Here is an 11491-nt window from a genome sequence, read left to right on the forward strand (position 1 = left end):
CCTGGGGGTTGTTTGTATGGCTTCCATGACAGCTACAGAAGTGAAGAAGAGGGATGGCAGTATTGAGAAAGGGGACACTCATGACTGTGCATTAGCTTATTGCCACTCACAAGCTCAGATTGGTGGCTACAGGTTTTGTTGTTGTTCTTTTAGATACCTCCTCAAAAACCCTTTTTAGAGGGAAAAAAACCCCATACTTTGCACATGAACTGTTGAGCTCAAAATAGCACTTCTGCAGAATTATAGGTTAAAAATAAGAATTGTTATCATTTTCTCCTTCTTCACATTGTTGGAGGATTACACTGCAGTTGAATAAAGTTGTAGAACCTCATAAAATAGCAGTATGAAATAAGAGGCTACATTGTTTGAGTAAAAGAAGCATATCTAAAAAGGAAACAAAGAGGTGCAGGCTAGCGTCAATGGCTTTAAAAATGAATTAAACCCATCCTTCATAAATCTGTGTTCCTTTGGCGATTAGCAAGAACAGATTAACAAAAATATTCCAGATGCCAAAAACAAACAATAACATAAGGACAGGAGCGTCATTAACTTGTTCAGAAGCATCTAGCTGGCCAGTTATGGAAAAAGAATGTAAAGCTGTATCAACTGATCCAGCAAGTAACTTTTATATACCTTAAGTTCCCAAGGACATAAGTTCAAAATACAGGAGCAGCTGCCAGATCTTTACACTGTGTGTTAATTCATTTGGAAAAATCATCTCAATGCCAAACTCACAACCTTAGCTAAAACTCCTGTTTTTACCAACAGAAAGGACAGGAAGGAAATCACTCTTTGGTCACTCCCTAGCTACAGAACGATTGAAAGGAATAATTTGCAGGAAATTTTGCACAACATACTGAATCACAAACTAGCCAGCCGTGTTTTAGGCTAGTGAATTGTGCTAATTCAGGCAGTAATGCTTAGTTTAGGGTTCCATATTGTATGAACTCAAGTAATTGGGTAAATTGAGCAAATCTTGGTTAGGGGAACCAGGAATCAGCCCACCGTGCTTAGTCTCCAGACTGAGTTGGGAAAACCATTATCAGCTACCATAACCCAATACTGGGCTGTTCAGACAACGGGCTAGCTTTTTCAAGGTTCAGATGGAGACTGTGGATGTTTCTAAGCTGCAATTTTCTGGTTAAGTCACCGGTGTTGAGAGATGCTCCCCATCATCTTGGTAAACGATGAGAAGGTCAGGAGCAGTTGTTTGCAATATCTGGAGGGAGACAAATTCCCCAGCTTGAATTTTCGAATTTAAAATTTCAAGGTAATGTGCTTTGTTGTGTTGTTTATTCGTTTAGTCGCTTCCGACTCTTCGTGACTTCATGGACCAGCCCACGCCAGAGCTTCCTGTCGGTCGTCAACACCCCCAGCTCCACCAGAGACAAGTCCGTCACCTCTAGAATATCATCCATCCATCTTGCCCTTGGTCGGCCCCTCTTCCTTTTGCCCTCCACTCTCCCTAGCATCAGCATCTTCTCCAGGGTGTCCTGTCTTCTCATTATGTGGCCAAAGTATTTCAGTTTTGCCTTTAATATCATCCCCTCAAGTGAGCAGTCTGGCTTTATTTCCTGGAGGATGGACTGGTTGGATCTTCTTGCAGTCCAAGGCACTCTCAGAATTTTCCTCCAACACCACAGTTCAAAAGCATCGATCTTCCTTCGCTCAGCCTTCCTTATGGTCCAGCTCTCACAGCCATATGTTACTACAGGGAACACCATTGCTTTAACTATGCGGGCCTTTGTTGTCAGTGTGATGTCTCTGCTCTTAACTATTTTATCGAGATTTGTCATTGCTCTTCTCCCAAGGATTAAGCGTCTTCTGATTTCCTGACTGCAATCAGCATCTGCAGTAATCTTTGCACCTAGGAATACAAAGTCTGTGCTTGGACAACACAATATGTTTATTGTAGTTTTAATGTGACTTGATAGCTTCTCTAACAGCTACCTGCAGATTGAAGCCCAAGATTCTTTGGATTACCTCCCAGCTTTCAAGCAATATCAGATCTATTTAGACTTGGAGCTTAAATATACGCCTCTCTTCTCTGTGCTATAGACTGGGAGCGACAGAGACAGATCAGCAGATTTACACTGTACCATTACCATATCCTTATAAAGCATTACAAAGCTGTTTCCTCTTCTGAGGAGGTGGAACAGCTGAAGGCCCTGTGAAAAGCCTTTTTTTTTTTGGTGGAACAGCCCCTATTAGCGAAAAAGTGGTTTGTGGTGCCAGGATAGAAGTGCCCTGACAGAATGAGTGCAAACAGGTTGTTGGCAAAAGAAAGCAGCCCCTATTTGAAGAGACAAGACTTCTAAAGTGAAAGAAAAAAACAAGGGAGGAGGGGAGAATCAGGAAAACAAGATTTTAAAAAAGACACAAATGAATCATTTAAACCAGTGTTTCTCAACCTTGGCAACTTTAAGACATGTGGACTTCCCCAGCCAGCATTCTGAGGGTTGAAGTCCAAACATCTTAAAGTTGCCAAGGTTGAGAAACACTGGTTTAAACTCTTAAGGTCAGGGGCAGGGATGGTTTGCTCTGGGTTGGAGTCAATTCAGATTCAGAAGCACAAACGATGCTGGAAATTATTTGGAAAAGAATGGTATTCTATCCCTTGCAGGAGAAGAGCTTCCTGCTCTATAATGTTCCCATTTAAAGATAAAAAATGGTGCTACCAAAAAATGGAGCTTTCCATCTATAAATCCTATCTCTGCAACATCAGAGAAGTGAGACAACAGCTGTAATTCCAAACACAGGACCGATTTGTACCCTATATTGCATTAAGTTACGGTTGGTTAAGTTCCTGAATAAACTAGTCATGACATGTTAAACCATAAGCCCTTCTTTACAATCCTGTTCAGTCCCTGCATCAAGCTGAGCCTTTCCCACAAGCCACATCAGAATAATATGTCACCCCAGCTCGGAAGGAGAGACATCTTTACCTTCATTTCAGCTGATTCTAGACCAGGCTTCATTCTAGAAGCAATTCCTTTCATACATACAGGAAGAAATGCTTCCTCCAAGGGAGCAACACAGATTGTTCTTTTTTGCAGAATGTGCATTTAAATCAGTGCATCTGTTTTTCAGGCCTTCCAAGGCAATTGGCAAGGGATGAACCGAGGCATCTTCTTAATCAGCCCAAATGCCGAGTTGAGCAAATGGTTCCATCAGGAATGGGGAACCTGGACCCTCCTGCTATTTCTGAGCTACAGCTCATGACAGAGAAAGGTGATGGGTACTGTAACTGAAGAAGTCCCTTTAGGTTGCTCTACCTCTGGTTTAGGTATGGCCATTTAACTGTGGCAACCCCTGACTTCTGCTGGCATCTGGGGTTCAGAGAAGGGATGCCAATTTTTTATTTTATTGGGCTGCATAAGCAGCTCACAGCCTCAGGCAGTGTTTCTCAACCTTAGTAACCTTACTCAGCTGCCTGAGGAATTCTGGGAGTTGAAGTCCACACATCTTAAAGTTGTTAAGGTTGAGAACCACTGTCCTAAAGAAAAGAGGGATCCAGGAATGCTGTAAGGACTGGATCACAGACTTTGATCCAGGCACCATAACTTCCCCCAAATCCAGCACCCCAGACAAGTATATCTATTTCTTCTCTGTCCTAATGGGCCTTTGGAATCACAGTGTTAGAAGGGACCTCGGGAGTCATCTAGTCCCACCCCCATCAGTGGAAAAACAAAACAGAAAACTGACAGGCTACATTAATGTGACACTCCAAATGTGGGTAGCTTGGCTCCTGGATAATTAATATTATTAATAGTATTATTTTGCAAATCAGTATGCTGTGCATACTGTTTATGCACAAAACCAGGAAATGAGATTCACTGAATAAATCATGGTTATTTTAAACACAGGTAAATGTGCCCTATGAATACAGCCAGGATATCTGAAGGACCAAAAAGAGGGCAGGAAGACAGGACTGAATGAGAGAGAAACTGCTGGCAGGGGAGGCAGCGGCTGAGGGCCAATAGTGCCTGGGAGTGCCCTATGGCTCTGCTTAGGGTTCCTCGACCACCACAGCTCTGCCAACAGCATCGCCGAGAGCTGAGAAAGACCGCCAGTCCACACAGCACTCCGGATCCGAACGCCAGTCCCTTTTCCCCTACCTTACCAAAGGCGTATAGCTACCCCTACCTGCTGCAAAATCCCGAGGGAGGGAGCCAGTTTCAAAACCACCCAACGTTGTTAACCTCTTGAATTTTCCCACTGTTTGCAAGGAACTTGGAGCATCCGACAGACCACGAAGGAAAACTTATCCTTTCCCTCCCGGCTTATTCATCAGCGCGGACAAACACGCGCTCCCCCTCCCACCAGCCCCCTCGGTTTCCCAGGCGGATGCCACTCGGACAACGAACCTTCCCAGCCCCTTCTTTTGAGCTCCCTCCGTTGCATGTCAGCTGCAATCTTGGCAGGAAGGAAGAGGAGGCCTATTTCGCTTCTCCTCCCCCCACCAGCTCTTCCCAAAACACCCCCCCACCCCAAACACACTTAAAAGCCTTTCCTCCTCTTCGCTTGAAACTCACCCAAGTTTAACTTTTGAGCAAAACAAACTCCGGGTAAAAAGGCTCGAGTGGAAAGGCAGGGTGGGGGGGGAGTTGGCTCCCGGATTTGGGGTGGCCACCGAAGCAAGAAGCAAAGCCGCGCACCACCTACAGGACTGGAAACTTAACTTTTTCAACCTGCATTCGCCCTGTTTCTTCTTCGCCAGCCCCCTCCCGCACACGGAGCCTTTTAAACACCCTTTACAAGCAGCGCATTACTCACATCTTCCATGGTCGGGGGGTGGAAAGACCAAGGCAACGAGCTTCTGCCCCGCTTGGCCGAAGAGGCGGAGGAATCCGGCGGCTGGCGGCTTTTGCCCTGGCCCGGCGCGCCGAAAAAGAAAGGAAGAAGCTCCACTTCGCCGCTGCCCCCTCCTCTCCGTTTCACGAGCCTCGGGGCGGCTCCATCTCCGCACCGACGCGCTCGCTCTTCCGATCAGGCTGCTCGCGAAGCCGGCGCAGGAAAGGCAGGGCAGGGCGGAGCCGAGGGGTGTAACTTGGGGGGCGGCGAAGGAAGCCCTGGGTTCGAAACGCCGCCACTTGGGGCGCCCCTCCGATCCCTGCAACTTTGCCAAAAGAAAAGAAGTTTCCGGTCGCTGCTGCTGCTTCTGCGGAAGAGGAGCTGGGGAAGACCCCGAGCGAGAGGCTGTTCGGGAAGGAAATCGCTTCCCCAGGTCCGGCCGCCTCTTCTGCGTGGATCCAACCTAGCCTTCGCCAACCTGGCGCCCTTCGGATGAGCAACTCCCAGCTGGAGGAAGGAGTCTGAGAGATGAAGCCCAGCCCATCTGGAGAGCGGCAGGTTGCAAGAGCAGTTTGCACGCGCTGCCGCCTTCTCGGAGGCTGATGCGAGAGAGCCTGGGGGCATCAGAGATCTCTTTGGCATGTTTATTATGAAAATAGAAATCTCGCCTCACCTCCCCGCCCCCGAAATTCTAATAAGATACACGAGTGGCTCGGGATTATTTAATTAACCCACTTTTCTGCGGCTTGAACCCATTATGCGGCTGAGTTCACGCAACACCCTGGGCTCAAATGGCCTTCATATGAGGTGTGAACTCAGCCAATCGGCCATGGCTTATGACTTTGCCCATGGCATGAACCTGGGCAGTAAACCATAGGAGATCTGATGCCCCCAGGCTCTCTCGCATCAGCCTCAGAGCGCAACCTGGCGCTCTCCAGATGGGCTGGGCTTCAGCTCCCAGACTCCTCCGTCCAACTGGGAGTTGCTCATCCGAAGGGCACCAGGTTGGCGAAGACTGGGTCGGATCCATGCAGAAGAGGCGGCCGGAGCTGGGGAAGCAAATTAATTGGGGTTAATATATGGCATCAGTCCAGCCAATGCAGTTGGTAAATTATGATTAGATGATACGGCATGTGGTATGAACCCAGCCAACTGTGGGCTCTTTAGTAAACCACAATTAAGCAAACTCCAACTTAGCATTGCCTGAAGATGTCCAAAGCTGAAGGTTTGTGTAGTTTTTGTCCTTTGACTCACTTAGTCAATTTCAGTCATGCAAGTTGGGGAAAGTTGCTTATGAACATCAGGTTAATTTCTAGTATCAAACATACCAGCCATGTTGATACCATTAGAGATATTCTTATATGTCAAGCAAGGCACAGAGCCAACACTCGCCCATTATGTCTTCCAGCTGTGTTGTTTTAAAGTTGTGGCATTTTGAATACCGTCTGAGAACAAAAAACATACACCTGCCCACACACACAACCTTGACTTTCTCTTTGCAAAGGATTTTGACTGCATTTGTTTCAAACCAGCATGGCAAGTTTTAGAAATAAAGCAAAAAAATATGGGGGAGGGGGGGAACCGATATCACTCTTGCCAAGGCATGCCAATCGGAGATGCCTGCCATGTTCACAACTTTAATCCACAAAATAGTGCCCAGGGCCCTAGATGCCAATGCAAGGTCTGTTTCAATAGAGTCTCAAACCAACCCAAGATCCGTCTCCAGATCCTTCTCCACTGCCCAGCTGAAATGCTCTCTTGAGCTGGCCGAAAATGACACCAGCATGAAATTGATACTCTCCGTTGCTGATCCTTATCCTGCCCTGTTGCCAGTCACTGCACTCTCAACTTCTCTCCAAGGTAACAGAGATGTCACACACCTTGGGTGGTGGCAGAGTAAGGAGCAAAATATTATTTCAACCCTGGTGTTGCTAACAGTCACTTAAACTAGTCTCACTCATGGGGTGGTTTGGGCAGCAAGGTGGAGACAACATCGTGGGGACATGGCATTGAAAAAAAAGATTACCAAGGCATGTATATGCCATGGTTGCAAACAAGCTGGGATGCAGCCTTAAACTAGGATGAAGGAAATGTTACTCTGGGCCAGATCAGTGCTGTAGAAAGTTTAATTTTTCCTTATAAAATTGTAAACTTCTCCCCTCCTTTATGAAGCATCATCCAAAGGCAGGAATGGAGAAATGATGGCATTACACAGCTTTGCATGACTTCCTTTATCCTTTATCAGAGAAGTAACACGGCTGCAGCAAACTCAGCAGTATTATTTCAGGACCTAGATGACATCAGCCAAGGAGACTCAAAGCTCTGGAACCATTTGCAGGGGTGAGGGGTGAGACCCTCCTTTTGTTGGGAAATGGCTGTTGCCATTTGGCCTTCTGGAACCATCTCTGATGCTGCCGGCAATTTTAGTTAGCATGCGATGCCACAGCCCTTCTTCAGAACACTTAGCAGTCATTTGCAGCTTCAATCTCTGCCATTTTGTAGTTAGATCGAGCATGTCGTCTGACCCCGACCATATAATAATAACCTTGATGGATCACAATGTTGCAGGTAGCATCCTACTGCTATGTATTGTGCCTGATAAAGAGCAATTTTGAACAAGCAAAAAGTGGCTATAGAATGATTTTTCATTTTCTAATATTCCTCTAACGAGAGAGGAACAGGTGCCTTGGCTTTTAAATTGGTGTGTGACTGCTGGGGAAGTTAATGAATGTAGCAAACAAGGGAAGCATATCCTTCAGAGACTTGTGGGATATTGTAGAAAACTGCACAAATTAGGTAAGAATGGATGATTGTAGAACTGTGATCTTACAAGCCTGTTTGAATTGCCTCCCACTGGGGCCTCATAGTGAACTGCTGGGACCATTCATTCTTCTGTTATTGTTTTTTTAGATGCTGGTACAGTTATTCTGCTATTAATATATAACTGGCTGCTTCCTCTCAGTAGCAAGTGTGTTCAGAACTTTAAGAGTTCTTCCTGTCAAAGTATCACCTACATGAAGGGCTTTTTGACCCAATGCATTGAAATGCCCCTTGAGAACTTAGCACCCAAGCAACAACCTGACGAGACACACAGTTGTTCCCACGATAACAAATGGAGTTCTGTATTTCTATTTAGGACAGAGACATGCAACGTTTCTCAGGAAAAGGGCCATACTTGGGCTGCGATTGCACTCTTCAAGCTGAGTCAGACGAGCAAAAATGAAATCTGATTAATTTTAATTGTACCTTTATTTCATTGTTTACTCCCCTGTGGATTCAGTTCCTCTTTCAGTCATATTAAGAATTAGGGCTCCAGCACTAACTCTGGGAAAGGTGCTCTGATGGCCCTGCTCAGGATTCTAGAGTACTTTTAAAAATTTCTTAAATTCACTATTGCTAAATTTGCATCTGTCACTCTAGATTAGTTATACGCAAACCTATATTCTCTCTTGTCCTCTTTTTTTTGGATGTTTGCATTTTCCATCGGGGGGTGGGGGTGATGCATAAATACAGGCCTGGTCAAAGCCAACTGAATGTGTACCATAAAATGCCCCAGGATCCTGGATTTATGATTTAATAGTTTCCATTGTTGAGATGCAGAATCTGTTCCAAAGTAAAACAAGTTTTTTCTAGCTAGAATGTCTGGGGGAAAAGAAAAAGCAGATCTGCAGTAGTCCTCCCCAAAGGGAAGCATTCATTCAGTGTTGAAAGCTTTCTTCATATTTGCTGACACATGATGAATGAAGGGTATATAGATTACTCTTACTGGTGATCTGACTATTCTCCATTTCACAGCTTTATCTCTATATTGGATAGAGGATCTATTCCCCATTTCATCTTCAGTGAGGAATATTTTTTTCTCCTTTCCTCTTTCAGTGTCACCTTGGTCAGCCAAGAACTGGTTCATCCAAGGTCTGTTACAGCTGCTCAAGCCCATCAGATTCTGGAGATGGCTGCATTGTAGCAATACAGTTTGCCTGCTTAGAGATTATCTTTTTCAAGAGTGGAAAGCTAAAGATGGTCCTTTCATGGGCACACCTTGTTTCAAAGCTGGATTTAATGGCTGGCGGCTGTTAGCTAACAAATATATATGACACACTTAACTCAGAGCCTAAAGAAAAAGATTTGGTTCCCTAATGTGAGTGGTTGGTTTGGGGCAGTGCATTAATTGCATGAACCCAGCTGTGGACATTTATAAATCTTGGTTTACTATTGAACATGTTGTAGAACCTTGCTAAATGTGTGTTATTTAATGAAGATGGTTCAGCACATTGTGGCTTAGGAGCATGTGTGAAGTTAATCATCTGTGCTTTCTTGAAAACAGAAAAATCTAAGACCATCATCACTGGTAAATTGTATGAAGAGCTGTCTCTGAAAACAAGGGATCTCTGGTATGCAAAGCAAAACATGCAAAGCTAAACATGGACATCTGCCCTAATACACAGCCATGTGCTCATTAGGGAGAAAGGTGGCAGAGAACTCAAGAGGATGAGAAAATGCAGAGAAAAGCCATGGGGCACTCAGCACTGATCCCCATTGCACAGAAAGAGATAGGCGATGTCATAATCTATCATGATTATGTCATCAGTTTCATTGTCTCTGAATGCATCTGTGCATTTATGTATAGTCAGAGAATTTTTGTCACAGAATGATTTTAAAACATCTAGAATGTCTTTCAGCACAATTGAGTTGGAGGTCTTATTTCATAGACTTGATTTTGATTGGCGTTATTCCACAGTTTGTTTAACCATGACTAAACCAGAATTGGTTGGACTTGCACACATCATGAAACCCTAAATCACAGTTCACAAGCTACAGTGGCTAGGTTCACATAGCATGGGAAGTCAAAACCAAGTATCCAGGTCTGAGGCAACCACAAGGGGGAGTCAAACAAGTCAAGATGGGGGCCACAACCATGTTATTACAGTCCTGCCCCTCTTTTACATACAGCTGCCATCTTAACTTCTTTTGTTCCCTCCTATGGACACCTCTGACCCAGGTTATGGCTTAGCTTGTTTTATGAACCAGGCCAGAATGTACAGAGTAGTAAATTCAGAGAAGGCAGACATGCATACATGCTATTTTGGCCATGGGTTCCCTGAGAAGAAAGGGCCTGGTTTAACCTGGTTAGCCCGTGCCTTTATGGGATGCAATATAACAGCTTTATTCCACCCTTGAAGCCTGCAGCTTTTGAGCTTCTGGGCAGCTAATTTAGCTCCAAACAATCCTCTGTATCTGTGCTTCAGAATGCTTTGCCCAGACAATACAATGTGGTCAACCTCATCAAACAAAGTTAAAGCCAAGATGTATGCCTAAATCATTACTCTGATTTCATTAGGCTCAACCCATCAGCTTCATGTTTCCTTACCTGACAAAACTGAAACAGTGCTTTTCTTAGAGATCTTTCTAGAGCTTGCTTGGATCTTGAAGCACAGATGTTTTGATTTATGGAAGATGTTAGCTAGAAAGTCCAACCTTTATATACTTATAAAAATGCTTGTTTTTTCAAGTGGAATGAAATCTTCATTTGGAAAACAAAAGATAACAATTTTAGTTCATAATAAATATTCTGCAAAGCATATTTAAATCATAGTACGTTTATAAGGCGTATGCATGAGAGCCAGTTTGGTCTAGTGGTTATGGCACTGGGCTAGAAACCAGGAGACTGTAAGTTCTAGTCCCGCCTTAGGCATGAAAGCCGGCGGGGTGACTTTGGGTCAGTCCCTCTCTCTCAGCCCAAGAGCCAATCAGGTGTAGTAGGAGAGTTCTAGTCCCGCCTTAGGCACGAAAGCCGGCTGGGTGTCCTTGGGCCAGTCTCTCTCAGCCCACAACCTCAGGCTTGGGTGACAAGCTAGTTGGTCAATTCCTATCACAACCTATTTACAAGATCAACATTCTGTTGGACCCTGCACCCACAGGAAAACACTAGGGAAAAAATTATAAGGCATATGTGTAATAATGCTGGACATACAGTGCAGGGTTTCACATGTGATAGTAGTTTATAATGTAGTTTATCTGCATTTAGTTTAGCCTATCCACATCAGTCCAGCCATTGTGATTTGAAAGCCGTGATCCATACCTTAGCATGTTGGGCAAGTTCAGCCAATTGTGACTTATTCAGTAAGCCAGGATTAAGCATTTTGTGGTTTGGCACATTGTGGGATATCCCAGTGTTTCCATAGCCTCTATTACATTAAAAATATTTTTCCCAGACACAACAGATTAGCATTAATCTGTGAAACTCTATCTTTAGAAACCAGAGACCACATTTTTTTAAAAAAAGAATACTTGTAAAATTAAAAATAGTGACAGATATAAAGGCTTAAAGATGCTCTCTCCACCTTTTAGTTTCCTCTTTTATCTTCTTCTATTTTTGTACTTTTTTCTGTTTTTATAATGGTTTTATAACTTTTATTTGTAAGCCGTCCAGAGTCACTTTTATAGCGAGATGGGCAGTGTATAAATGTAATAAATAAATAAATGAAATTTATACCCCTATATTTTGGATTTCAGTATTCAAAAGGACTGAAGTTAAATCTTGTAAGAGAAGAACTGTATTGGTCTATGGTGGGCAAAAATCAAGAGGAATCTGATAGCACCCTTTCGGACTAATTTTATTCAAAGGCATAACCTTTGTGAGCTACAGCTCACTCCATCAGATACATCTGAAAAGATGTCACCAGGCTCAAGTACGTAT

At 44.2% G+C, this 11491-nt stretch overlaps 1 protein-coding gene across 1 annotated transcript in view; it reads right to left on the reverse strand.

The window, feature by feature from the left end:
• PLEKHO2 (pleckstrin homology domain containing O2) overlaps positions 1-5234 on the reverse strand; it is a 30445-nt gene extending 25211 nt beyond the window's left edge. The window contains exon 1 of the mRNA XM_063314192.1: positions 4777-5234. Coding sequence (XP_063170262.1) covers positions 4777-4785 — 9 coding nt within the window. The 5' untranslated portion in view covers positions 4786-5234. The remainder of the gene's footprint in view (positions 1-4776) is intronic.
• Between the last annotated feature and the right edge of the window lie 6257 nt (positions 5235-11491).

Source organism: Candoia aspera, chromosome 13, assembly GCF_035149785.1.
Source record: "Candoia aspera isolate rCanAsp1 chromosome 13, rCanAsp1.hap2, whole genome shotgun sequence".
In the NCBI taxonomy this organism is placed as follows: domain Eukaryota; kingdom Metazoa; phylum Chordata; class Lepidosauria; order Squamata; family Boidae; genus Candoia; species Candoia aspera.